At 46.4% G+C, this 24326-nt stretch overlaps 1 protein-coding gene across 4 annotated transcripts in view; it reads right to left on the bottom strand.

Moving 5' to 3' along the window:
• LOC125463096 (IQ motif and ankyrin repeat domain-containing protein 1-like) overlaps window positions 1-2653 on the bottom strand; it is a 297864-nt gene extending 295211 nt beyond the window's left edge. For 3 of the 4 annotated variants that reach the window (XM_059640908.1, XM_059640902.1, XM_059640913.1), the window contains exons 1-2: window positions 2589-2653; window positions 233-344 (exon numbers count right to left, since the gene is read on the bottom strand). In XM_059640908.1, coding sequence (XP_059496891.1) covers window positions 233-311 — 79 coding nt within the window. In that variant the 5' untranslated portion in view covers window positions 312-344; window positions 2589-2653. Of the gene's footprint in view, window positions 1-232; window positions 345-2401; window positions 2569-2588 lie in introns of those variants that run through there. The other variant, XM_059640905.1, reaches the window with a different exon arrangement.
• Window positions 2654-24326: the final 21673 nt, after the last annotated feature.

Below are 24326 nucleotides of genomic sequence, written 5' to 3'. Positions count from 1 at the left end.
AACGAAGACCTGACAAGAAACAAATACTTGGGAGAAGAGGATGTGGCATTTGGGGCCACTAGTCCTTGTAGAATTGACCAGGGTGGAGGGAGGACAAAAAAAAAGGAATTGCCTAAATCAAAGTGCTGAAGTGTAAAATCAGCTGGGCTCTGTGGTCATGTTTCAGACAGTTCCTAACACTGTCTACAAGACTGTGGCTTTAAGCTGTTTGTCATCCACTACGTAGCAGTACCTTTTTTTGCCAGTTGGCTGGGATTTTTCAGTGCTTTCCCAGCTCCAGGTTTTGCCTTCCCTCCTTTACGGCTGGACATCACATCTAGAAAACTCTCTGCTAACCAGCGTCACTAGAACAGAGAGAATTGATCTCAAGTTAATCCGGTGTTGGCTCGCCTCTGTCAAAGACTGGAAGAATAGTGCTGGCACCTACAAAGAGATTCAGAGCCTGGAGCAGTGGTCCCAGTGAAAGCAGGAGCTGGCCTTTGCGGCCAGCCCAGCTGAACATGGAAGGCCTTACAGGCAAAGAGATCCTGCTGAATACAAATGGAGCAGCCAGCCGCAGCAACATACGTAACAATACTGCCACGTATCAAAAGGGAACGAAGGGCCTCTGTCATAAACTATACCAACTATTTAGCCAGGCAGAGTTCACAAAAATATTTGCCACCATTAAATTCCAACCTGAGCGCTCTGATTCCCATTATTCCAATCTCTTATCTGTTGTCTCCAATATTTCAGACTCTCAGTTGGTCTCTTGAAGTTACTCTCAGTCTTGCAATTTCACTCACTGTTGCTCTCAGTATTATAGTCTCTGCATAGCTCTCTGCTGCTCCCAGTATTGCAATCTCTCTCAATCTCTGTAACCCCCAGTCTTGCAGTTTTTCTCACTCTGTTGCTCCCAATATTGCAGTCTCACTCTCTCTCTCACTCCCAGTACTGCAATCTCTTTCAATCTCTGCAACACCCAGGATTTCAGTCTCACTCACTGTTGCTCCCAGTATTACAATCTCTCTCTATCTCTCTGCTGCTTCCAGTATAGCATCTCTCTCTCTCTCTCTCTCTCTCTCTCCCAGTTTTGCAGTCTCTGTCTGTGCTGCTCCCAGTTTCGCAGTCTCTCTTATTGTTACTCCCAGTATTGCAGTCTCTCTCTCTCTCTGTCACTCTCAACATTGCAATCTCTCTATTACTACAAGTACTGGAGGCACACTCTCTCTTACTCCCATTATTGTAGTTCTCTCTTGCTCTTTGTTGTTCCCAGTATTGCAGTCACTCTCTCTCTGTCATTCCCAGTATTGTAGTCACTCTCTCTCTCTCTGTCATTCCCAGTATTGAGTCACTCTCAATCTCTCTCTCTCTGTCATTACCTTTATTGCAGTCACTCTCTCTCTCTCTCTGTCTGTCATTCCCAGTATTGTAGTTTCTCTGTCATTCCCAGTATTGAGTCTCTCACTCTCAATCTCTCTCTCTGTCATTCCCAGTATTGTAGTCACTCTCTATCTCTCTCTCTGTCATTCCCAGTATTGCAGTCACTCTCTATCTCTCTCTCTCTGTCATTCCCAGTATTGTAGTCACTCTTTCTCTCTCTGTCATTCCGAGTATTGTAGTCACTCTCTCTCTCTCTCTCTCTCTCTCTCTCTCTGTCTGTCTGTCATTCCCAGTATTGTAGTCTCTCTCTCTGTCATTCCCAGTATTGCAGTCACTGCCTCTCTCTGTCATTCCCAGTATTGTAGTCACTCTCTCTCTCTGTCATTCTCAGTATTGAGTCACTCACTCTCTCTCTCTGTCATTCCCAGTATTGCAGCCACTCTTTCTCTCTGTCATTCTCAGTATTGCAGTCACTCTCTTTCTCTCTGTTACTCCCCGAATTGCAGTCACTCTCTCTTTCTGTTACTCCCAGTATTGTGGTCATTCTCTCTCTCCATTTCTCCCAATGTTGCTGTAACTCTCTCTCTCCCCCTGTTATTCCCAGTATGGCAGTCCCTCTCTCTCTCTCTCTCTCTCTCTAATTCCCAGTATTGCTGTCACAGTCTCTGTGTTACTCCTGGTATTGCAGTCTCTCCATCTCTCTCTTTTACTCCTCGTCTTGCAGTCACACTCTCTTTCTGTCACTCCTAGTCTTGCAGTTACTCTCTCTCTCTCCGTCATCCCCTGTCTTGCAGTCAGTCACTCTGTGTGTTAATATCGGTGTTGCTGTCACGCTCTCCATCTGTCATAAAATCATCATGGAACCCCTGCGGTATGGAAACAGTTCTTCGGCCCAACACGTCCACACCGACCCATCCCCCTACGACCTACCTAAGCTACCCAGCGAGCCTGCACATTTGGGGCTGTGGGTCGAAACCCACACAGACACGGGGAGAACAAGCAAACTCCACACAGACAGTCGCCCGAGGGTGGAACAAACCCAGGTGCCCGGGGCTGTGAGGCCGCAGTGTTCTCCAGCACTCAGGGAGTAGCCACCGTCAGCGTCGCAGTCACCATCTCTCTCTGTGAATTACTTCGAGCATCGCACTCTCTCTATCACTGCCGGCATTGCAGTATGTGACTGCGCTGCCCACACCACAGCGAACTCCGTCTCCGCGGGGAATTACCATTACTCCAGTCAGTGTGTCGGCATCCCTTAGCAACCGAGCCACACGGATGTGACGTCATCGTGCCAACCGCGCCCGGGAAGCCCGCCAACAGAGCGCGTGCAGGCGCCAGAGCTCCCTCCGAAAGGCGTTGCTCCTGAGCGGCAGTTGTCTAGGCCACGGCCGCCACCCGGGACACGGCCTCCGGGACGTTGTGTGTGTGTGTATCCTCATTGACAGTGATTCTCGGTGATTTAGTTTTCCACCTGTTAAGGCCCTTTGCAAAAGTGTCCATTTCGAGTACTTTTTGTAGTTGCACCCTCTGGTTACTCAGACCTACATTTTAAAAATCTCAACCATAGACAAAGCACAAATCCTTTAAAGGGATCACGACGCTGCTTTTCCCTCCTGTCATTTTTACTGCTAAATTCTTATTGCCTACTTTCCAGTGCATGACTAGTTTGCAACTTCACAACACCTCTTTCCTTAAGGAAAAATGAATCATTGTCATAAAAAGATGGCTTCATTTCTTTTTTAATCTTAATACTATTGTCATGGGATACATAGTTCAGTAATCTAAAGTAATACCTTCCCAGTAATTTTACATATGTATATACAAACACTGGACTGTACTGGTTATGTCTTATTGACACATTTTCTTTTAAACCTGTGATCACGCATCTTCATTAACATATTTCCATCCCACAGCGTGTACAATTTGTAAATTAAAAACTTGTAACATAAGCCTCCAACAAAAGAGCCTCAAATATTTGTCCTTGAATTTTTCCAAAATTGAAAGGGTCGGAGTCTGCATACACAACCATTTTTGAAACATTGTTTGTAACATAAACATTAAAATATTGTAAGGCTGTACCAAATACTTTTTCAATGGTGGAATATTTTCTCTGATGGATATTGAGTTTCTCTGTAAAATAATTGAACTGGCCTTTCAATTCCACCATCGTCGTCCTGCGTCAATACAACTCCAACACCTACGTCGCTGGCATCGATAGTAACTTTAAAGGGTTCCAAGAAATTTGGTGTGGCTAAAGCTGTTGCGGTGGTTAACACGGCTTTTAAATTCTCAAATGCCTTCTGGCAATGTTCTATCCACCAAAATTTTGTTTTCTTCTTTAGCTAATCTATCAGCAGTGCCACCATGCTACCAAAATTTGGTACAAGCGTCTGGTGGAATCTGCTCAGTCTCAAAAATTGGAGCACTTCTTTTTTGCAGATGGCCTTGGAAATTCCTCAATGGCCTTCTTCTCCACGTTCCTTGGGATCGTCCTTCCATGTACGATGTTATATCCCAAGAACATCACTTGTGCCTTTGCGAATTCAGTTTTTGCTAAGTTTATAACTAGTTTTGCCTTCCAGTGTCTTTCAAAGTGCTCTGCCGAATGTGCCATGTGATCTTTCCACAAATGGCCAAAGATCACTAAGTCATCTATGTACACAGCAAGATTAGTCAATCCTGTCGCAACTCTGTCCATAAGTCTTTCAAATCTGCCTGGCACATTCTTCATTCCAAAGGGCATTACTTTGAATTGATAACAGCCGATTTAGAACATAGAACATAGAACATTACAGCACAGTACAGGCCCTTCGGCCCTCGATGTTGTGCCGAATTGTCATACCGATCTGAAGCCCATCTAAGCTACACTATTCCATGTACGTCCATATGCTTATCCAAAATCCAGCAACATAGTTCCATATTGGGATAGGTAGTGGTATTCCGTTGTATTTGCTATTCCTGTATATTGAGATAATAATATGTCATGGATTCGGAAGGTACTGTCGATTGGAAGCTACTATCAAAGGAATCTTGGTGTGTTTCTGCTTTGCATTTTGTTTACGGAAAATTAAAGGTTTGGCATCCTCAGAAACCCAAGGTGTAAAACCAGTGTCTCTAGAATCAAAGACTAGTCATTGTCTGTTCGGGCATTACTTAAGGTAGCTGTTTAGACTTCTGTCCAAAGGTCAGGTGACCACTAACTACTTTAAACATCAGAGAAAGAAAGCAGAATTCTCTGGGACTCTGGGTGATCACAGGCCCTACTACTTGACCAGTGATCCAGAACCCCATGTTGATCAAGGGTTCAAATCTCGCCACAGTAGATTTAAATCTAATAAATATATGGAGTGAAAAGCTAGCCTAACATTTGACTTCAAATGCACAGGACAAGATTTCAGTAATGAAGTACAAAACAGTAGAACCACAACATCACAGAGTTTAAATCCTTTCAAGCAAAAAAAAAGTCTCATTAGGAAGATGTAGCAACAGAAATCTTATTGCCAAATAAAATTGGACATCTTGGAGCAAACAATTTCTAAGATGCAGAAATACTTCCTAACTTGTCATATTAATACAATTAATACAGAACTATGATGGATAAGGTTACAGTTCAACAAAGTAAAGTTCAAGTTCTGCAAGCTCAAGTTCTGCAAGCGTTTTGACAATAACTTTAACCTCAGAACAAATAAAATTCTTGAAAAAGCAAGGTTAAATAGAAGCGTTAGAATCTAAGAGAATCCATAGATAATTTCACTAATGACCTCTACTTATTTATGGAAAAACATGAATATAGATTTCAAGAGTCAGAATTTACAAGAAACCATTGTTATTCGAATTGCTGATGAGACTTTGTCAGATTTATGGCAATGTGAGGAAGACATTGGAGTTTGCCATTCAGATGATGAAAAAAGAAAAGGTCTGAAAGAAATGCAGGTCAATACTAAGAGGAGAGGATCAATACCATCATAGGAAATGAGTAGAATTTGTTCACTCGTTAAGGCACAAAATCCAAAAGGACACATGTGAGAAGCCTAAGCATAGAATAAGACTGACAATTTTTTTTTAAATTCAAGAGTGAGACATGGGTGTTGCTGGCTGGGCCAGTATTACTTACCCAACCCTAGGTATCCTTGAGAAGATCGTGGTGAACTGCCTTCCTGAACCACTGTAGTCCACCAGCTGTAGCTAGACCCACAAGGGAGTTAGGGAGTAACAACACAGAAGGAATGGCAATATATTTCCAAGACAGGATGGTGAGCTGCTTGGACGGGCACTTGCAGGCGATAGTCTTTCCATGTATCTACGTTCCTTGTCCTTTCAGGTGAATGTGGTTATGGATTTGGAAGGTTCTGTCTAGTGGATCATATAGATGGTGCACAGTGTGGCTATTGAGTGTTATTGGTGAAGGGAGTAGTTGATTCTGGTTGTAGTGCAAATCAAGTGAGCTGCTTTTTCCTGGTTGGTGTCAGGCTTATTGAGTTGGAGCTTGACCCATCCAGATAAGTAGAGTATATTCCATCCCAGTGGACATGCTTTAGGGAGTCAGGAAATGAGTTACACACTGGAGTATTCCTGCTCTTTTAACCAACAAATGGGGTGGCATGGTGGCACAGTTGTTAGCCTCAGGCATCTGGATGTGTGGAGTTTACACATTCTCCCGTGTCTGCATGGGTTTTCTCTGGGTGCTCCAGTTTCCTCCCAGTCCAAAGATGTGCAGGCTAGGTGAATTGGCCATCCTAATTTGCCCATAGTGTTTAGGGATGTGTGGTTTATAGGGGGGTGAATCTGGGTGAGATGCTGCGAGGTTTGGTATGGACTTATTGGGCCAAAGGGGCTGTTTACACACAATAGGGATTCTATGATCTATGAAATACACATGGCAAATCCAGTTTAGTTTCGCATCAATGATAACCCCCAAGGTGTTGAACTTTTGGAATTTCAGTGGTGTTAATGCAATTGATGTTAAAGTGTGATGGTTAAATTGTCTTTTGTTGGAGATGGTGATTGCCTGGAATTTGTGTGGTATGAATGTTACTTGCCACTTTGAGCTTAAGCCAGATTTTCTGCATCTGACATGGACTGCTTCAGTGTCTGTGGAGTCACGAAATGGTGCCGATCATCATTCAATCATCAGCAATCGCCACTTCTGACAATATAATGGAAGGAAGGTAATTGGTGAAGCAGCTGAAGATGGTATGGCCTAGGACTTGCCCTGAGAAACTCTTGCAGACAGGTCCTGGAGCTAACATGATTGCCCTCAATAACAACCATCTTCCTATGCGCCAGGTTTGACTGCTACCAGTGGAGAGTTTGCTCCCTGATAGCCATGAGCTCAATTTTGCCAGAGGTCCTTGATGCCACACACAGTCAAATGTGACTTTGAGGTCAAGTGAGAGTTGAGATTCATCGTCAGTGCTATGACACAATACACATCACTTCCCAGGCAATGGTAGCTATGTAAAAGAATGCTCTATCTGTAAAGAAATGCGCCACTCTACAAAAGAAAAATGTGTTGAAGCGAAGATAATAAAATGTGAGGCTGGATGAACACAGCAGGCCCAGCAGCACCTCAGGAGCACAAAAGCCGACGCCTCGGGCCCATTTGGTGTAACAAATGCAGAAACTTCTTTTGCTTTCACTGACAAAGGTACTTGCCAGTAACCGCTGAGTAAGTCCAACTTTGTGATATGTGGCCTGTCCAACATTTTCCATACAGTCCTCCAGCATTGGAATTGGATATGAGTCTGATTTAGTTAAGGTGTCGACCTTCCAATAATTCACACAGAATCGTTGAGTATCACTGGGTTTGGGAACCAACAGGATTGGTGAACTCCACTCACTTTGACTCGGCTCGATGATGCCTTCTTGGAGCATCACTTCCATTTCCTTCTGTACCTGTGCAGCTTTGCAAGGATTAAGCCTGTATGGGTGTTGTTTTATCAGAAAAGTACTTCCTACTTCAACCTAATGCATTATAGTACTAGTCTGCCCCATTCTATTCCCACATATGCCCTCATATTGCTACAACAAGCATTTCAATTCGGTCCTCTGTTCCTGAGACAGATGGCTCACTATCCTATCATATTCCCTAAAAACGTCCTCCTTATTTAACTTACTTCGAGGAACATCAAAATCAAATGATTTGGATTCTGATTCCTCAGTCTGAGGGGCAGTAACTAATACTTTTTTCTCTGGTTCCCTATCCCTGTCATAGTAAGGTTTCAACATATGCACATGATACAACCGATAAAGCTGCTTTCTTTCTAGTATCTTTACCGGGTAATTCACCTGATTCAACTTCTTCTCAATCTGATCAGGACCACTATCACTGATTGGAGTCTCCTATCACTGGTAACAGCACCAACACTTTATCCCCACAGGCAAGAAAGCCAAAATTCGGATGTTTATCTACTTCTTGCTTCACCAAATGTTGTGCCGCCTTCAGATGTTGTCGAGATAAGTCAGCAACTCTGTTTAATCTTCCTTTCACCACAGATACATAATCCAAATCAGACATCTGTGAATTCAGACCTGTCAACTTTTCCTTAATTAATTTCAAAGGGCCTCTTATTTCATGTCTGAATATCAACTCACGCAGAGTAAACTGAGTCAATTCATTTGGATTATCTCTAATGGCAAACAATATAAATGGGATACCTTTGTCCCAACCATTTGGGTAATCCTGGTAATAAGCCCTCCGCATGGGTTTTATAGTCTGATGCCACCATTCCAATGCTCCCTGGGATTCAGGACAGTTATGCAGTTGGCTTAAAATTTCTAAATTATACATGACCCCATTAAATAGCTTGGCAGTAAAATTGGACCCTTGGTCCGACTGAATCTCCCTGGGTAATCCACAATGGGTAAAGAAAGCAACCAACTCTTTCACAAACTTTTCACTTGATGTTCCGGCATGGAATTGCCTCTGGAAATCTGGTAGACACATCCATTATGGTTAGCAAATACTGGTTCCCACTTTTGGTTATAGGGAGGGAACCTACACAATCAATCACCACCCGCATAAAAGGTTCTTAAAATGTGGTAATTGGCATCAAAGATGCTGGTTTTATTACAGCCTGTGGCTTTCCTACCATCTGACACACATGACAGGTGCGGCAACATTCAGCCATATTCTTATGTAATCCAGGCCAATAGAAATGCTTTTGTATTTTAGCCTGAGTCTTCCTCACTCCTAAATGACCTCCGACCAGTAATTTGTGTGCTACGCACAATGCTTCCAGCCTGTGTGGTACCGGCAACACAATCTGGTGAACCTCTTCAGCCTGTGTCTCACCTGCACCAACCTGTCAAGGGCTCCATTTTTGCCTTAGTTATTATCTCAAGGACCGAATCCTATCAGGAATACATTCTGATTTCTTTTCCGAGAAAACTTTATGGTGTAGATCGTTTATTGTCACATCTTTGTGTTATAACTCTAGTAATCTTTCAGGCCTATTGGGGACGCAATGGCCCATTGGTATTATTACTATTATGGTATTAGGGACTGTTAATCCAGAGACCCAGAAAACATTCTGGGGATAATAAAATGTGAGGCTGGATGGGGACCTGGGTTTGAATGCTGCCACAGCAGATGGTGGAATTTGAATTCAAAAATATCTGGAATTAAGAATCTAATGATGACCATGAATCCATTGTCGATTGTCAGAAAAATCCACCTGGTTCACTAATGTCCTTTATGGAAGGGAACTGCCAAATTCGTGATGATTCCAGATCCACAGCAATGTAGTTGACTATGAACTGCCCTCTTGGCAATTAGGGATGAACAATAAATGCTTACCAGCCATCGCATAACGTCCATAGACAATAGGTGCTGGAGCAGGCCATTCGGCCCATTGAGCCAGCACCATCATTCATTATGATCATGGCTGATCATCCACAATCAGTATCCTGTTCCTGCCTTATCCCCATAACCCTTGATTCCACTGTCTTTAAGAGCTCTATCCATCTCTTTCTTGAAAGTATCCAGATACTTGGCCTCCACTGCCTTCTGGAGCAGAGCATTCCATATATCCACCACTCTCTGGGTGAAGAAGTTTTTCCTCGACTCTGTTCTAAATGGCCTACTCCTTATTTTTAAACTGTGTCCTCTGGTTCTGGACTCACACATCAGCAGAAACATGCTTCCTGCCTCCAGAGTGTCCAATCCCTTAATAATCTTATACGTCTCAATCAGATCCCCTCTCATACTTCTCAACTCAAGTGTATACAAGCCCTGTCGCTCTAATCTTTCAACATATGATAGTCCTGCTATTCTAGGAATTGACCTCGTGAACCAACGCTGCACTCCCTCAATAGCAAGAATGTCCTTCCTCAAATTTGGAGACCAAAACTGCACATTGTACTCCAGGTGCTGTCTCACCAGGGCCCTGTACAGCTGCAGAAGGATCTCTTTGCGCCTATACTCAATTCCTCACGTTATGAAGGCCAGCATGCCATTAGCTTTCATCACTGCCTGCTGTACCTGCATGCTTGCTTTCATTGACTGATGTACAAGAACACCTAGATCTCATCGTACTTCCCCTTCACCTGACTTGACTCCATTTAGATAGTAATCTGCCTTCCTGTTCTTGCCACCAAAGTGGATAACCGCACATTTATCCACATTATACTGCATCTGCCTTGCATCCGTCCACTCACCCAGCCTGTCCAAGTCACCCTGTATTCTCATAACATCCTCCTCACATTTCACACTGCCGCCCAGCTTTGTGTCATCAGCAAATTTGCTAATATTACTTTTAATGCCTTCGTCTATATCATTAATATATATCATAAACAGCTGCAGTCCCAGCACCGAGCCTTGTGGAACGTCACTGGTCATTGCCTGCCATTCCAAAAGGGACCCATCTATCACTACTCTTTGCTTCCTGTCAGACAGCCAACTTTCAATCCAAATCAGTATTTTGCCCCCAATACCATGTGCCCTAATTTTGTTCACCAATCTCCTATGCGGGACTTTATCAAAGGCTTTCTGAAAGTCCAGGTACACTACATCCACTGGTTCTCCCTTATCAATCTTCATAGTTACATCCTCAAAAAATTCCAGAAGGTTAGTCAAGCATGATTTCCCCTTCGTAAATCCATGCTGACTCTGACCTATTCTGTTACTGCTATACTGCTGTCCTCACCACGTGAATGAATATGGGCCCCACACCTCAGGAAGGACATACTGGCCCTGGAGCGTGTCCGGCTTTCTGTTTAGATTCACACAGATGATCCCTGGAATGGTAGGCCTGACATACGATGAACGGCTGAGGATCCTGGGATTGTACTCATTAGAGTTTAGAAAGTTGAGGGGAGATCTAATAGAAACTGTAAGATAATGTGTGGCTTAGAAATGGTGGACGCTGGGAGGTTGTTTCCATTAGGCGGGGAGACTAGGACCCATGGGCACAGCCTTAGAATTAGACGGGGTAAATTTAAAACAGAAATGAGGAGACTTCTTCAGCCAGAGAGTGGTGGGCCTGTGGAATTCATTGCCACGGAGCGCAGTGGAGGCCGGGACGTTAAATGTCTTCAAGGCAGAGATTGATAATTTCTTGATCTCGCGAGGAATTAAGGGCTACGGAGAGAGTACGGGTAGGTGGAGTTGAAATGCTGATCAGCCATGATTAAATGGCGGAGTGGGCTCGATGGGCCGAATGGCCTTACTTCCACTCCTATGTCTTATGGCCTTATGAATAAGAGGCATGAAAAGAAACTAAACACCTCTGCTTGATCCTTGATCTGTTTAGGTTCTTCCTTGACCATTTCATCAAACAGCTAACTGGAACTAAACTCCTTCGGCTTTCTGTTTAGTTTTCCCTTCTTGCTTTATCCTTTGACTGTGAGATCTTGTCACCACACAAACCGGAAAAATTCCAAGGTGTTTTTCTTTAGTTCCCTGGTTTTCCTTCAGCTTCTCTACTGCAAGGGGTGTCACTCCCACTTTTGTTCCTGCTTGGTCATTTCCGAGAACAAACTGTTTTCCTGGATTTGACAGTCTTTCAATCACTCCAACTTTTACTTCCCTAGTCTTGATTGGATTTTCCAAGCCTATCTTACACAAAGGAATGCTAAATCCCTGTCCATCTATTCAGCTGTCTTGGGTAACATTTCAGAAGGAGTGCAAATATTTCCATCTCTTACTATTAGAGACTGACCAGCTCCTGTATCTCTCATTATTGTAACTTCTGTACCCTTACCTCTGTTCTTCCTGAGTAAACCTTACCTCTTTGTAGAGATTGGACTACCATCTCACTATCCAGCCCCTAACCAGGCTGTGCAGCTCCTCAACTTCTCTTGGGATTTCCTTCGCTACCTCAACTAATCCCACTGTCTTGGCCTCTTTTGCCACATCCTTTTTCCAAATGCCTTTCTTTAACCACCAGCACTGTGACTTTGCATGTCCCAACTTAGAACAATGAAAACACCTGAGGTCTCTTGCCCCCTTTTTACCCTTTTGGATTTTTTTTCACCTGTTGTAAACCACCCCCAGTGTGATCTATTTTTTGTTTCTCATTGAAGCATCTCCCTTTTATCCATTTCTATCCCTCACAGAATGAAATTGCTGGCAGAAGGTAAATTTCGATTTGTGGACTAGTGCATATTCATCCCCTATCTCTGGCTGCTCCTCTTACTTTGGTAACTTTCTGTTCCTCAATATGAATTCTTATCATCTATGGAAGCGAGTTTTTAGACACTTCCAGCAGAACAATCTCTCTAAGATCCTCACATGCCATTTGCATCTTTAATTCTGTCACCCATCGATCAAAGTTGTTAAGTTTAATTATTTCAAACTCAATATAACACTGACATGGTTCCTTTTTTATGTTTTTGAACTGTTGTCTATGTGCTTCTGATAACAATTTGTAGCCTGTCAAAAGTAGCCTGTTTTACTTCTTCACGTTCTGTTGACACCTCATCTGACAGTGCTGCTACTACCTCAATAGCTCTGCCGACCAACTTAGTCTGAATTAACATTACCAACATATCCTCTGGCACTCATCTGCCCAGCCAATTTCACAAAGGAAATGAAAAAGACTTCTGCATTTTTATTCATCAAATTTTGGTAATGTTTTGACTCGCAGCAATGCCAGACAGAGTGTCGATGGAAAGTATAAAAACTTACCTCGTGAATAGGCAGAGTGCATGCTGAGCAGGAGCAGACATGGGATGGCTGAGTAAGTGAGGTAATTTATTTGAGCGGTTGCTTTACCCGAAACACTACTTAGGTACAGTCTCCCACCCATCCTCCTCCTCTAACCAAAAAAAAAGGCTGAGAGCGCCAATTTGGTAAAGTAATGATTTTTTTTTCAATAGTCTGTTTGGGAATTCAGAACAGTAGGAATGGATGTTAGGGCAGTTGCGTGCTCCTCCTGTGGAATGTGGGAGGTTAGGGTCCCCACTGACTTCATCTGCGGGAAGTGAACCCAACTACAGCTCCTCGGAAACCGCGTTAGGGAACTGGAGCTGGATGAACTTCAGATCATTCGGGAGGCTGACGGAATAATTGAGAGGACTTACAGGGAGGTAGTCAGACCTCAGGTACAGGAAGAAGGTAGATGGTTTACAGTCAGGGGACAGAAAGGGAACAGGCAGACAGAGCAGGGATCCCCTGTGGCCGTTCCCCTCAATAACAAGTAAACCGTTTTGGATATTGTTGTGGGGGATGACTTACCAGAGATAAGCCATGGGGTACGAGTCTCTGGCACAGAGTCTTTTCCTGTTGCTCAGAAGGGAAGTGGGGGGGAGAGGAGGAGAGCATTAGTCATTGGGGACTCCATAGTTAGGGGGACAGGAGGGAGATTCTGTGGGGATGAGAGAGACTTGTGGTTGGTGTGCTGCCTCCCAGGTGTCAGGGTCCGTGATGTCTCGGATCGTGCTTTTAGGATCCTTAAGAGGGAGGGAAGCAGCCTCAAGTTGTGGTCCACATTGGCACCAACAACATAGGTAGGAAAAGGGATGGGGTGGAAGGCAGAAATTTAAGGAGATAAGGTGGAAGCTGAGAGCTAGAACAAACAGAGTTGCTTTCTCTGGTTTGTCACCCATGCCACGTGCGAGCGGGGCAAGGAATAGGGAGACAGAGCAGTTGAACATGTGGCTACAGGGATGGTGCAGGAGGGAGGGATTCAGATACCTGAATAATTGGGGCTCATTCTGGGGTAGGTGGGACCTCTAAAAACAGGATGGTCTACACCTGCGAGTTACACCAGAGGGGTACCAATATCCTGGGGGGGGAGTGAAATTTGCTAATGCTCTTCAGGAGGGTTTCAACTAATTCAGCAGGTGGATGGGAACCTGAATTGCGGTTCCACTGTACAGGAGTTTGAGAGTGGTGAGGTCATGAATAAGGCTCCAAGGTCTCAGGAGTGTACCGGCAGGCAGGAAGGTGGTTTGAAGTGTGTCTACGTCAACGTCAGGAGCATCTGGAATAAGGTGGGTGAACTGCCAGTATGGGTTGGTACCTGGGACTTCGGTGTTGTGGCCATTTCGGAGACATGGAGAGAGCAGGGACAGGAATGGTTGTTGCAGGTTCCGGGGTTTAGATGTTTCAGTAAGATCACGGAAGGTGGTAAAAGTGGGGGAGGTGTGGCACTGTTAGTCAAGGACTGTATTACGGTAGCAGAAAGGATGTTTGATGAGGACTCTTCTACTGAGGTAGGATGGGCTGAGGTTAGAAACAGGAAAGGCGAGGTCACCCTTTTGGAAGTTTTCTATAGGCCTCTGAAAAGTTCCAGAGATGTAGCGGAAAGGATTGCAAAGATGATTCTGCATAGGAGCGAAAGTAACAGGGTAGTTGTTATGGGGTCTTTAACTTTCCAAATATTGACTGAAATTGCTATAGCTCGAGTACTTACGATGAGTCCGTTTTTGTCCAAGGATTGCAGAAGGGTTCCTGGCACAGTATGTAGATAGGCCAACAAGAGGCAAGGCTACATTGGATTTGGTACTGCGTAATGAACCAGGCGTTAGATTTGGAGGTAGGTGAGCACTTTGGTGATAATGACCACAATTTCATTACGTTTACTTTAATGATGGAAAGGGATAGGTGTGTACCGCTGGGCAAGAGTTATAGCTGTGGGAAAAGGCAATTATGAGGCGATTTGGCAAGATTTAGGATGCATGGGATGGGTAAGGAAACTGCAGGGGCTGGGCACAATTGAAATGTGGAGCTTGTTCAAGGAACACCTACTGCATGTCCTTGATACGTATGTACCTGTCAGGCAGGGAGGAAGTGGTTGAGCGAGGGAACCGTGGTTTACTAAAGAAGTTGTATCTCTTGTCAAGAGGAAGGAGGAGGCTTACGTAGAGATGGGGCATGAAGGCATAGTTAGGGCGCTTGAGAGTTACAAGTTTGCCAGCAAGGATCTAAAGAGAGAGATAAGAAGAGCCAGGAGGGGACATGAGAAGTCTTTGGCAGGTAGGATCAAGGAAAATCCGAAAGCTTTCTATAGGTTTGTCAGGAATAAAAGAATGACTAGAGTAAGATTAGGGCCAGTTAAAGATGGCAGTAGGAAGTTGTGTGTGGAGTCCAAAGAGATAAGAGAGGCGCTAAATGAATATTTTTAATAATTATTTGCACAAGAAAAAGACAGTGTTGTCGAGGACAATACTGAGATACAGGCTATTAGACTAGATGGGATTGAGGTTCATAAAGAGGTGATGTTAGCATTCTGGAAAGTGTGAAAATAGATAAGTACCCTGGGCCAGATGGGAATTATCCTAGGATTCTCTGGGAACTTAGGGAGGAGATTGCAGAGCCTTTGGCTTTGATCTTTATATCATCATTGTCTACAGGAATAGTGCCAGAAGACTGGAGGATAGCAAATGTTGTCCCCTTGTTCAAGAAGGGGAGGAGAGACAACCCTGGTAATTATAGACCAGTGAGCCTTACTTTGGTTGTGGCTAAAGTATTGGAAAGGATTATAAGAGATAGGATTTAAAATCGTCTAGAAGGGAATAATTTGATTAGGGATAGTCAGCACGGTTTTGTGAAGGGTAGGTCGTGCCTCACAAACTTTATTGAGTTCTTTGAGAAGGTGACCAAACAGGTGGATGAGAGTAAAGCAGTTGATGTGGTGTATATGGATTTCAGTAAAGCGTTTGATAAGGTTCCCCACAGTAGGCTATTGCTGAAAATACCGAGGCATGGGATTGAGAGTGGTTTAGCAGTTTGGATCAGAAATTGGCTAGTTGGAAGAAGACAGAGGGTGGTGGTTGAAGTGTTCATCCTGGAGTTCATTTATTAGTGGTGTACCGCAAGGGTGGGTGTTGGGTCCACTGCTGTTTGTCATTTTTATAAATGACCTGGATGAGGGCGTAGAAGGATTGGTTCATAAATTTGCGGATGACACTAAAGTCGGTGGAGTTGTGGATAGTGCGGAAGGATGTTACAGGTTACAGAGGGACATAGATAAGCTGCAGAGCTGGGCTGAGAGGTGGCAAATGGAGTTTAATGCAGAAAAGTGTGAGTTGATTCCCTTTGGCAGGAGTAACAGGAATACAGAGTACTGGGCTAATGGTAAGATTCTTGGTTGTGTGGATGAGCAGAGAGATCTCGGTGTCCATGTACATAGATCCCTGCGGGTTGCCACCCAGGTTGATAGGGTTGTTAAGAAGGTGTACAGTGTGTTAGGTTTTATTGGTAGAGGGATTGAGTTTCAGAGCCGTGAGGTCATCTTGCAGCTGTACTAAAGTCTGGTGCGGCCGCACTTGGAGTATTGTGTACAGTACTGGTCACTGCATTATAAGAAGGATGTGGAAGCATTGGAAAGGGTGCAGAGGAGATTTACCAGGATGTTGCCTGGTATGGACAGGAGGTCTTATGAGGAAAGGCTGAGGGACTTGAAGCTGTTTTTGTTAGAGAGAAGAAGGTTAAGAGGCAACTTAATTGAAACATATAAAATAATCAGAGGGTTAGATAGGGTGGACAGTGAGAACCTTTTTTCTCAGATGGTGATGGCTAGCACGAGGGGTCATAGCATTAAATTGAGGGGTGAAAGATATAGGACAGATGTCAGATGTAGGTTCTTTACTCAGAGAGTAGTAAGGGCGTGGAATACCCTGCCTGCAACAGTAGTAGGCTCACCAACTTTAAGGGCATTTAAATGGTCATTGGATAAACATATGGATGATAATGGAATAGCATTGGCTAGATGGGCTTCAGATAGGTTTCACAGGCCAGTGCAACATTGAGGGCCAAAGGGCCTGTTCCGCGATGTAATGTTCTATGTTGTGTATTTAGGCTGTCGGCTACTATGAGTTTGCTCATTCTCACTTCTATCTTGTACTTTTCCTTCTGCCATTTGAAATCTTTTCGCTTTAAGTTCCAACTTCAGGTGTTCCAACTCTAACATTCTTTCCCTTTCTTCTCTCTCCCTTTCTCTTTCTCTTTCCTGCACTTGTAACTGTCATTCAAACTCTCTCACCTTCCTTTCATTCTCTAACTCCAGTTGTCTCATTTTCAATGTAAGTTTTTCTCACTCCACTGCACTTGCCTGTTTCTTTGCTATACCTAAATACTTGACCAACTCCATTACAATTTCAGCTTTTCTCTTGGCCTGAGTTAATTCCAATTCTAATCTGTTTGCTAATTCTAATCGTATATCCTTACTGTGTCTTTCTAAACTCTCTTGGCAAATTTGGGAAGCATCTTCAAACTCCAGAACCTCTTTAGCAATGGTATGAGCCATTTCCCTCACTTCTCATATAACCTATCACATGTAATTGAAATTGAACAGATTTTTTTAAACCTAAGTTTTCTTTAAAGATCTGGCACACTAATCTGCAAGGCTATGTAAATCTGACTAACTGTTCAGAACCTGTGCACAAGTCGGTCAAATCCCGAACTCAAACCATCCAGATCCTGGAGAAGCTCCCAGTTTTTGTTATGATGGGGAACGGCCGAACCTCTTGGATAAATAAACCAAAACACAAGCCCCAATCTGTTATGCTTCTTGGCCTGCTGTGTTCATCCAGCTCTCCACCTCATTAACCTAATCTGTTATGACAGGAGTTGGGGTTCCCCTCTAATTATTACCCATGAAACAGCAAGAGAAGCTTTTTTTTTCCTTTATTCATTCACGTGATCAGGGCATCGCTGGCTAGGCAGTATTTATTGCCCATCCCTCATCACAGATAGGCCAGACCAGGTAAGGATGGCAGTTTCCTTCCCTAAAGGGCATTAGTGAACCAGATGGATTTTTTCTGACAACACACAATGGATTCATAGTTATCATTAGATTCTTAATTCCAGATATTTGTTGAACTCAAATTCCACCATCTGCTGTGGTGGGATTGGAACCCGCATCCTAGAACATTATCTGGGTCTCTGGATTAACAGCCCACTGGTAATACCACTAGGCCATTGCCTCCCCATTTTCCCCTTTACATCTATTAAAAGAGTGGTTAAAAGAAAGAAATTCCCTGATCTCCACTTTACAAGTGAGAAGAAACAATTTACTTACTTAATACAACAAATGAACAAGTGTAGGCGATGGCCTAGTGGTTTTATTGCTAGACGTTTAATACAGAAACCTGGATAATGTTCTGGGGACCCGGGATTGAATCCCACCATGGCAGGTGGTGGAATTTGAATTCAATAAATAAGAATTTGCTGATCACCATGAAATCATTGCCACTTGTCAAAAAAGCCAGTCTGGCTCACTCATGTCCTTCAGGGAAGGAAACTGCCATCCTTTACCTGGTCTGGCCTACACGTGACTCCAGACTCACAGCAATGTGGTTGACTCCCAAAGTCTCAAAGAAATGAAATCAGATGGATCACCTGGCATCAACCTCAGCACTGGAAAAGGCAACAGCAGAAACAGTCCTGTCAACCCTGCAGAGTCCTCCTCACTAACATCTGGGGGTTAGTGCCAAAATTGGGAGAGCTGTCTCACAGACTAGTCAAGCAACAGCCCAATATTGTCTGTGAGATATAATGCTGTGAGTATGACTATGCTCCAGACACCACATCACCATCCCTGATTAAGTCCTGTCTCAACGGCAGGACAGACTGAGCAGAGGGGGTGGCACAGTAGCATACAGTCAGGAAGGTGTTGCTCTAGGAGTCCTCTATATTGACTCCAACCCCATGAAGTCTCATGGCTTCAGGTTAAACAGGGGCAAGGAAACCTTCTGCTGATTACGACATACCATCCTGCTTCAGCTGATGAATCAGTACTTTTCATGTTAAGCAACACTTAGAGGAAGCACTGAGGTTGGCAAAGGCACAAAGTGTACTCTGGGTGGGGGATCGCAATGTCCACCATCAAGAGAGGCTTGGCACTACTGATCAAGCTGGTCGGGTCCTACAGGACATAGCTGCTACTCTAGGTCTGCGGAAGGTGGTGAGGGAACCAACAAGAGAGAAAACATATTTAACCTCATCATTAGCAATCTGCCAGCTGCAGTTGTATCTATCCATGGCAGTATTGGTCAGAGTGACCATCACACAGTCCTTGTGGAGATGAAGTCCTACCTTCACATTGAGAAGAACCTCCATCGTGTTGTGTAACACTATCCCCGTGCTCAATGGGACAGACTTCATGCAGATCTAGCAACTCAAGACTTGGCATCCATGAGGCGCTGTGGGTCATCAACAGCAGCAGAATTGTACTCCAGCACAATCTGTAACCTCATGGCCCGGCATATCCCCCACTCAACCATTACCATCAGGCCAGGGGATCAGACTGGTTCAATGGAGAGTGCAGGAGGGCAGGCCAGGAGCAGCACCAGGCAAACCTGAAGATGAGGTATTAACCCGGTGAAGCCACCAAACAGGACGACTTGCACGCTAAACAGCGAAATGCAGCAAGTGACAGACAGAACTAAGCAATCCCACAACCAAAGTATCAGATCCAAGCTCTGCAGTCCTGCTACATCCAGTCGAGAATGGTGGTGGGCAATTAAACAACTCGCTGAGCTGGTTTGTTGTTTTTCTGCAGACGTTTCATTACCCTGTTGGGTAACATCATCAGTGCAGCCTCAGATGAAGCACTATTGTGTTTACCTGCCTGTTATTTGAACTCTGGAGTCCGTTGAGCTGGATTACCTCACTTCCAGTCTTCCTTTGCAGTGGAGTGTATATAGGGTCAAGTTCTATATTTTTGTTGATGGATTTCTATGTGGAATACCAGGCTTCTCGGAAATCCATGCTTGTCTCTGCTTTGCCTGTTTCAGGATCTTTGTGTTGTTCCAGTCAAATTGGTGGTTCTCCTTATACATGTGGATAGGGATGAGTGAGTATTGGTCATGCCGCAATCTTAGCCGGAAGTGCCAAGTGGGTGATCCATCTCGGCCTCCTCCAGTAGTCCCTAACATTACAGATACCAGTCTTCAGCCAATTTGATTCACTCCATGTGATATCGAGAAACAGTTGGAGACACTGGATACTGCAAAGGATACAGGCCCTAACAACATTCCGGCAATAGTACTGAAGAGTTGTGCTCCAGAACTTGCCGATCCCCGAGCCAAGCTGTTCCAACACAGTTACAATACTAGTATCTACCTGGCAATGTGGAAAATTGTCCAGGTATGTCCTGCACACACACAGCAGGACAAATCCAGCCCAGCCAATGACCAACCCATTGGTCTCCTCTCGATCATCAGTAAAGTGATGAAAGGTGTCAGTAACAGGGCTATCAAGCAGCTCCTGCTCAGCAATAACCTGCTCAGTGACGCCCAGTTCAGGGCCACTCAGCTCCTGACCTCATTACAGCCTTGGCTCAAACATGGACAAAAGAGCTATATTCCAGAGGAGAGATGAGAATACTTGACATCAAAGCTGCATTCAACCGAGTGTGGCATTAAGGAGCCCTAGCAAAACTGGAATCAGCGGGTATTAGGGTAAAACACTCTTGTGTTTGGAGTCATACCTGACACATAGGAAGATGGTCGTGATTTGGGGTCAGCCATCTCTGTCGGAGTTCCTCGGGGTAGTGTCCTCGTTGCAAACATCTTCAGCTGTTTCATCAATTACCTTCCCTCCGTCATAAGGTCAGAAGCGGGGCTATTCACCAATGATTGCACAATGTTCAGCACCATTTGTGGCTCCTCAGATACTGAAGCAGTCCGTGTTCAAATGCTACAAGATCTGGACAATATCCAGGCTTGGGGCTGACAAGTGACATTCATGCCACACAAATGCCAGGCAATGGCCATCATCAATAAGGGACAATCTAACCTAATCTAATTGACATTCAATGGTGTTACCATCACTAAATCCCCCACTATAGACATCCTGGGGGTTACCGTTGACCAGAAAGTCAACCTGACTTACCACATAAACAGTGGCTATAAGAACAGCGAGTTTTGAGAAGATTTGGAGCTCAGGTTGAGGTTCTGGATGTGAGTTTGCTCGCTGAGCTGGAAGGTTTGTTTTCAGACGATTCGTCACCATTCTAGGGAACATCATCAGTGAGCCTCCGACGAAGCGCTGGTGTTATTTCTGGTTAGGTTTCCTTGGGTTGGTGATGTCATTTCCTGCGTTGGTGATGTCATTTCCTGTTCTTTTTCTCAGGGGATGGTAGATTGGCTCCAAATCAATGTTTTAACACATTGATTTGGAGCCAATCTACCATCCCCTGAGAAAAAGAACAAGAAATGACATCACCAACACAGGAAATGACATCACCAACCCAAGGAAACCTAACCAGATAAATAGAAAGTGGGACATAACACCAGCGCTTCGTCGGAGGCTCACTGATGATGTTACCTAGAATGGTGACGAAACGTCTGGGAACAAACCGGCAAGCTCAGTGAACTAGCTTACATCTGGAACATAATAAAGACCCACTCTCTTGTGGACCGAGAGCAGGGGAGCGCGACTGTGTTGGAGGTGAAAGGAGGACGTCGGATTGGCTGTGCACCCTTGCGACCAGTGGATCTTAATGCTGGCTTCGGCCTATGGCTGGTTCAGGGGAGCAGCCAACCTGCAACGATGGCTGCGGCAAGTGCTCGTGCCCCAGGTCAGGGGGTCTGGAACACCATCCGTGTTTCTGTAAAGAAGGTAGATGAAGGTGCACCTGTGGACCGCACCTTCTTCGTGAAGAGGGTCCTGTTGGACTGTTGTGGGTTCGCTGCTGCGGACATTTACTGCCTGCAGGATTTCCCCGGAGGAGGTTTTTACAACGTGACCTTCAGGAGTGCCAAACTTTGCGAGCACTTCCTGGAGGTTTTCAAGGAGAAAGGAGGTGAGGGCTCCCTCTCTGTATTGACCGCTGTCCCACTGTTTGTGATGCCAGCACAGAGGAGCCGTATGGTGACTGTACACATGTACAACCCGCATGTGCCAGCAGTTGATGTCCTGACCTTCCTCGGAAGGTATGTGAAGGTGGAAGGGGACCTAACTGACATGGTGGACCCCTTTGGCATCTGGACGAGTAAGAGGCAGGTCAAGGTGACGCTGAGGATGGGCGCAGACGGGAATGTCGCACACCCACCGTCCAGCTTCGCGATCGGCGGGAGCAGGGGCTACCTGACCTATGCAGGGCAACCTAAAGTCTGCCATGCCTGTGGTAGATCAGGTCACGTGGCGGCCGACTGCAAAGCCACCATCTGCAGGTAGTGCAGGGAGGAGGGACACCTTGCAAAGGATTGCCCACAAGAGAGAAGCTGCAACCTTTGCGGGGAAGCGGGCCACTTCTATAGGGCATGCCCGCGGCGGGGTACCACCTACGCCCAGGTTGCCGGCAGGGGAAATGCGGGGCCAGCCCCCCCGGAGGAGAGGAAGGCACCAGGGCCCAGCAAGGACCCCACTAATGTGCAGGAGGGCCAGGCCGTGCAGGATGGGCCCGAGGCCAGCAAAGCACCCCTGCAGGCTCCGATCCTCCCCGACAACCCGGAGCCAATGGAGGCGGCGACAGGCGACCCAGGGGAGTGGACAACAGTCCGGAAAGCGAGGAGGAAGGTGCGTCGACGGGCCCAGGAACCGCAACAATCAGGCGGGAAGAGGCAGCTACAGGGGGGCTATAAGAGCTCCTCTGACGAGGAGGATTCGGAGAGGGCCTACCCGAAGCAGAAGTTAAAGGTCTCGAGGGGGAAGGAAAGCAGCACCCCGCTTCCAGGTGACGGGAGGCGTCCTGAGGCTCACTCCGACACCCAGTCAAGTGCCACTGGAGCACTGGAGGGCCCCCCGGAACTTCCAGGCGGGAAGGAGGAAACAGCGCGTCCCCAGCCTGACCCGGAGCCGGACCCTCCTGCCTCCGCACCCCTGATGGGGGGATGCCACCCGGAAGGCAGCACGGACGGTTTCCTGAGCCCGGAGAGGGTCCAGCAGTTAGCCCGGGCAATGGGCATGAAGGGACAGATGGAGGGGCTGGACCTTGGACTTGGGGAGGGTACTGCGGTCACTGCCCACAATGGGGGTACGAGTTGCGAGCATTAATGTGCGCAGCGTCAAGTCAACCGCGAGATATGTGTCCACGTTGCCCTACCTGACCACCATCGAGGCGGACCTCCTGTTTCTGCAGGAGTGCGGGATACTGCACCTCGGCAGGTACAGGAAATGGTCCGGCGCCTGGACCTGTGGGCCTTCGATCTGGTCGGGGGGTAACGACTGTCGCTCCTCGGGCCTGGCTATTCTGCTGCGGGGGCGCAACTTCACCATCTCTCAAGTTCAGGAGGTGGTGGGGGGAGGGCGCCTCCTAGTGGCTGACATCACCTACAGGAATGCTCCCCTGAGGCTGATCAACGTGTACGCCCCAGCGGTACGGAGTGAGCGGTTGGCCATCCTGCAGCGGCTTCCACCCCTGCTGGCTACGTCCAGGCCAGTCATCCTAGGCGGAGACTTCAACTGCATCATTGATGCAGATGGAAGATCCGGCATGGGGACAGCGGGTGGGGGGATTCAACTGGACGTCACGTCCAGATTCCTGATGGGCACGGTGAAGGACGCCAAGCTGCTTGACGTCTTCAGCACCCCTGCAGACGGAGCGCAGCAGAGGTACACCTGGTCGCGGCCAGACGGGTCTATCCGCTCAAGGATAGACTTCCTGTTTGTGTCACGGACGTTCTCAGTCAGGTCCACCGGTGTCAAGCCAGTGTTCTTCTCTGACCACTGCCTCCTGTTGGCCGACTGTCACTTACAGGACGACCAGCCGGCCGGCAAGGGGACGTGGAAGCTCAACACGACTCTGTTGACCCCAGAGAACGTCGAGGAGCTTAAGAGGGAGTACGCCGGTTGGAGAACCGTGAAACCCCTCTTTGAGTCTCCAGGCGACTGGTGGGAGACGGTGAAGGAGAACATCAAGAAGTTCTTTGTCCTTAAGGGCGTTCGGAAGGCAAGAGAGAGGCGGGGAAAGCTGTCGCGACTCCAGAAAAGGGTGCAGAACCTGCTCCTTCTGCAGTTGATGGGGGTCGATGTCACGGAGGACCTCCACGAGGTGAGGGGCCAGCAAGCCTCGCTCTTCGCCGTGGAGGCCTCCAGGATAATCTTCCGGTCCAGGATCCGCTCCGTGGAGCAGGACGAAACGTGCTCGCGTTTCTTCTTTCAGAAGGTGCACAAAGAGAGCTCTGTGCTTAGCCGGCTGAAGGAGGATGACGGCTCGGTGACGTCGTCTCGGCCCAACGTTTTGAGGATCAGCAGATCCTTCTATGCCGGACTGTACGACACGAAGCCCACGGACAGCACGGCCTCCGAGTCGTTCCTGTCATCTATCACGGAGGTCTTAGACGACGGCACGAGGGAGTGGCTGGACCGGCCGATATCCCTGGACGAGCTGGCCAGAGCCCTCAAGTCCTTGCAGAGGAATAGGACTCCCGGAAGCGACGGCTTACCGGTCGAGCTGTATTCCGCTCTGTGGGGCCTGGTCGGCCAGGACCTGCTGGAGGTGTACGATAGTGCGCTTTGGGCAGGGGAAATGTGCAAGTCCATGAGGAAGGGCATCATCACCCTCATTTACAAGAGGAAGGGGGAGAGGGAAGAAATTAAGAATTGGCGTCCCATTTCACTTTTGAACGTG

Source organism: Stegostoma tigrinum, chromosome 2 (assembly GCF_030684315.1).
Source record: "Stegostoma tigrinum isolate sSteTig4 chromosome 2, sSteTig4.hap1, whole genome shotgun sequence".
Lineage (NCBI taxonomy): Eukaryota > Metazoa > Chordata > Chondrichthyes > Orectolobiformes > Stegostomatidae > Stegostoma > Stegostoma tigrinum.
Note: the sequence above shows the minus strand (reverse complement) of the source record. Positions and strands in the feature narration are given on the sequence as shown.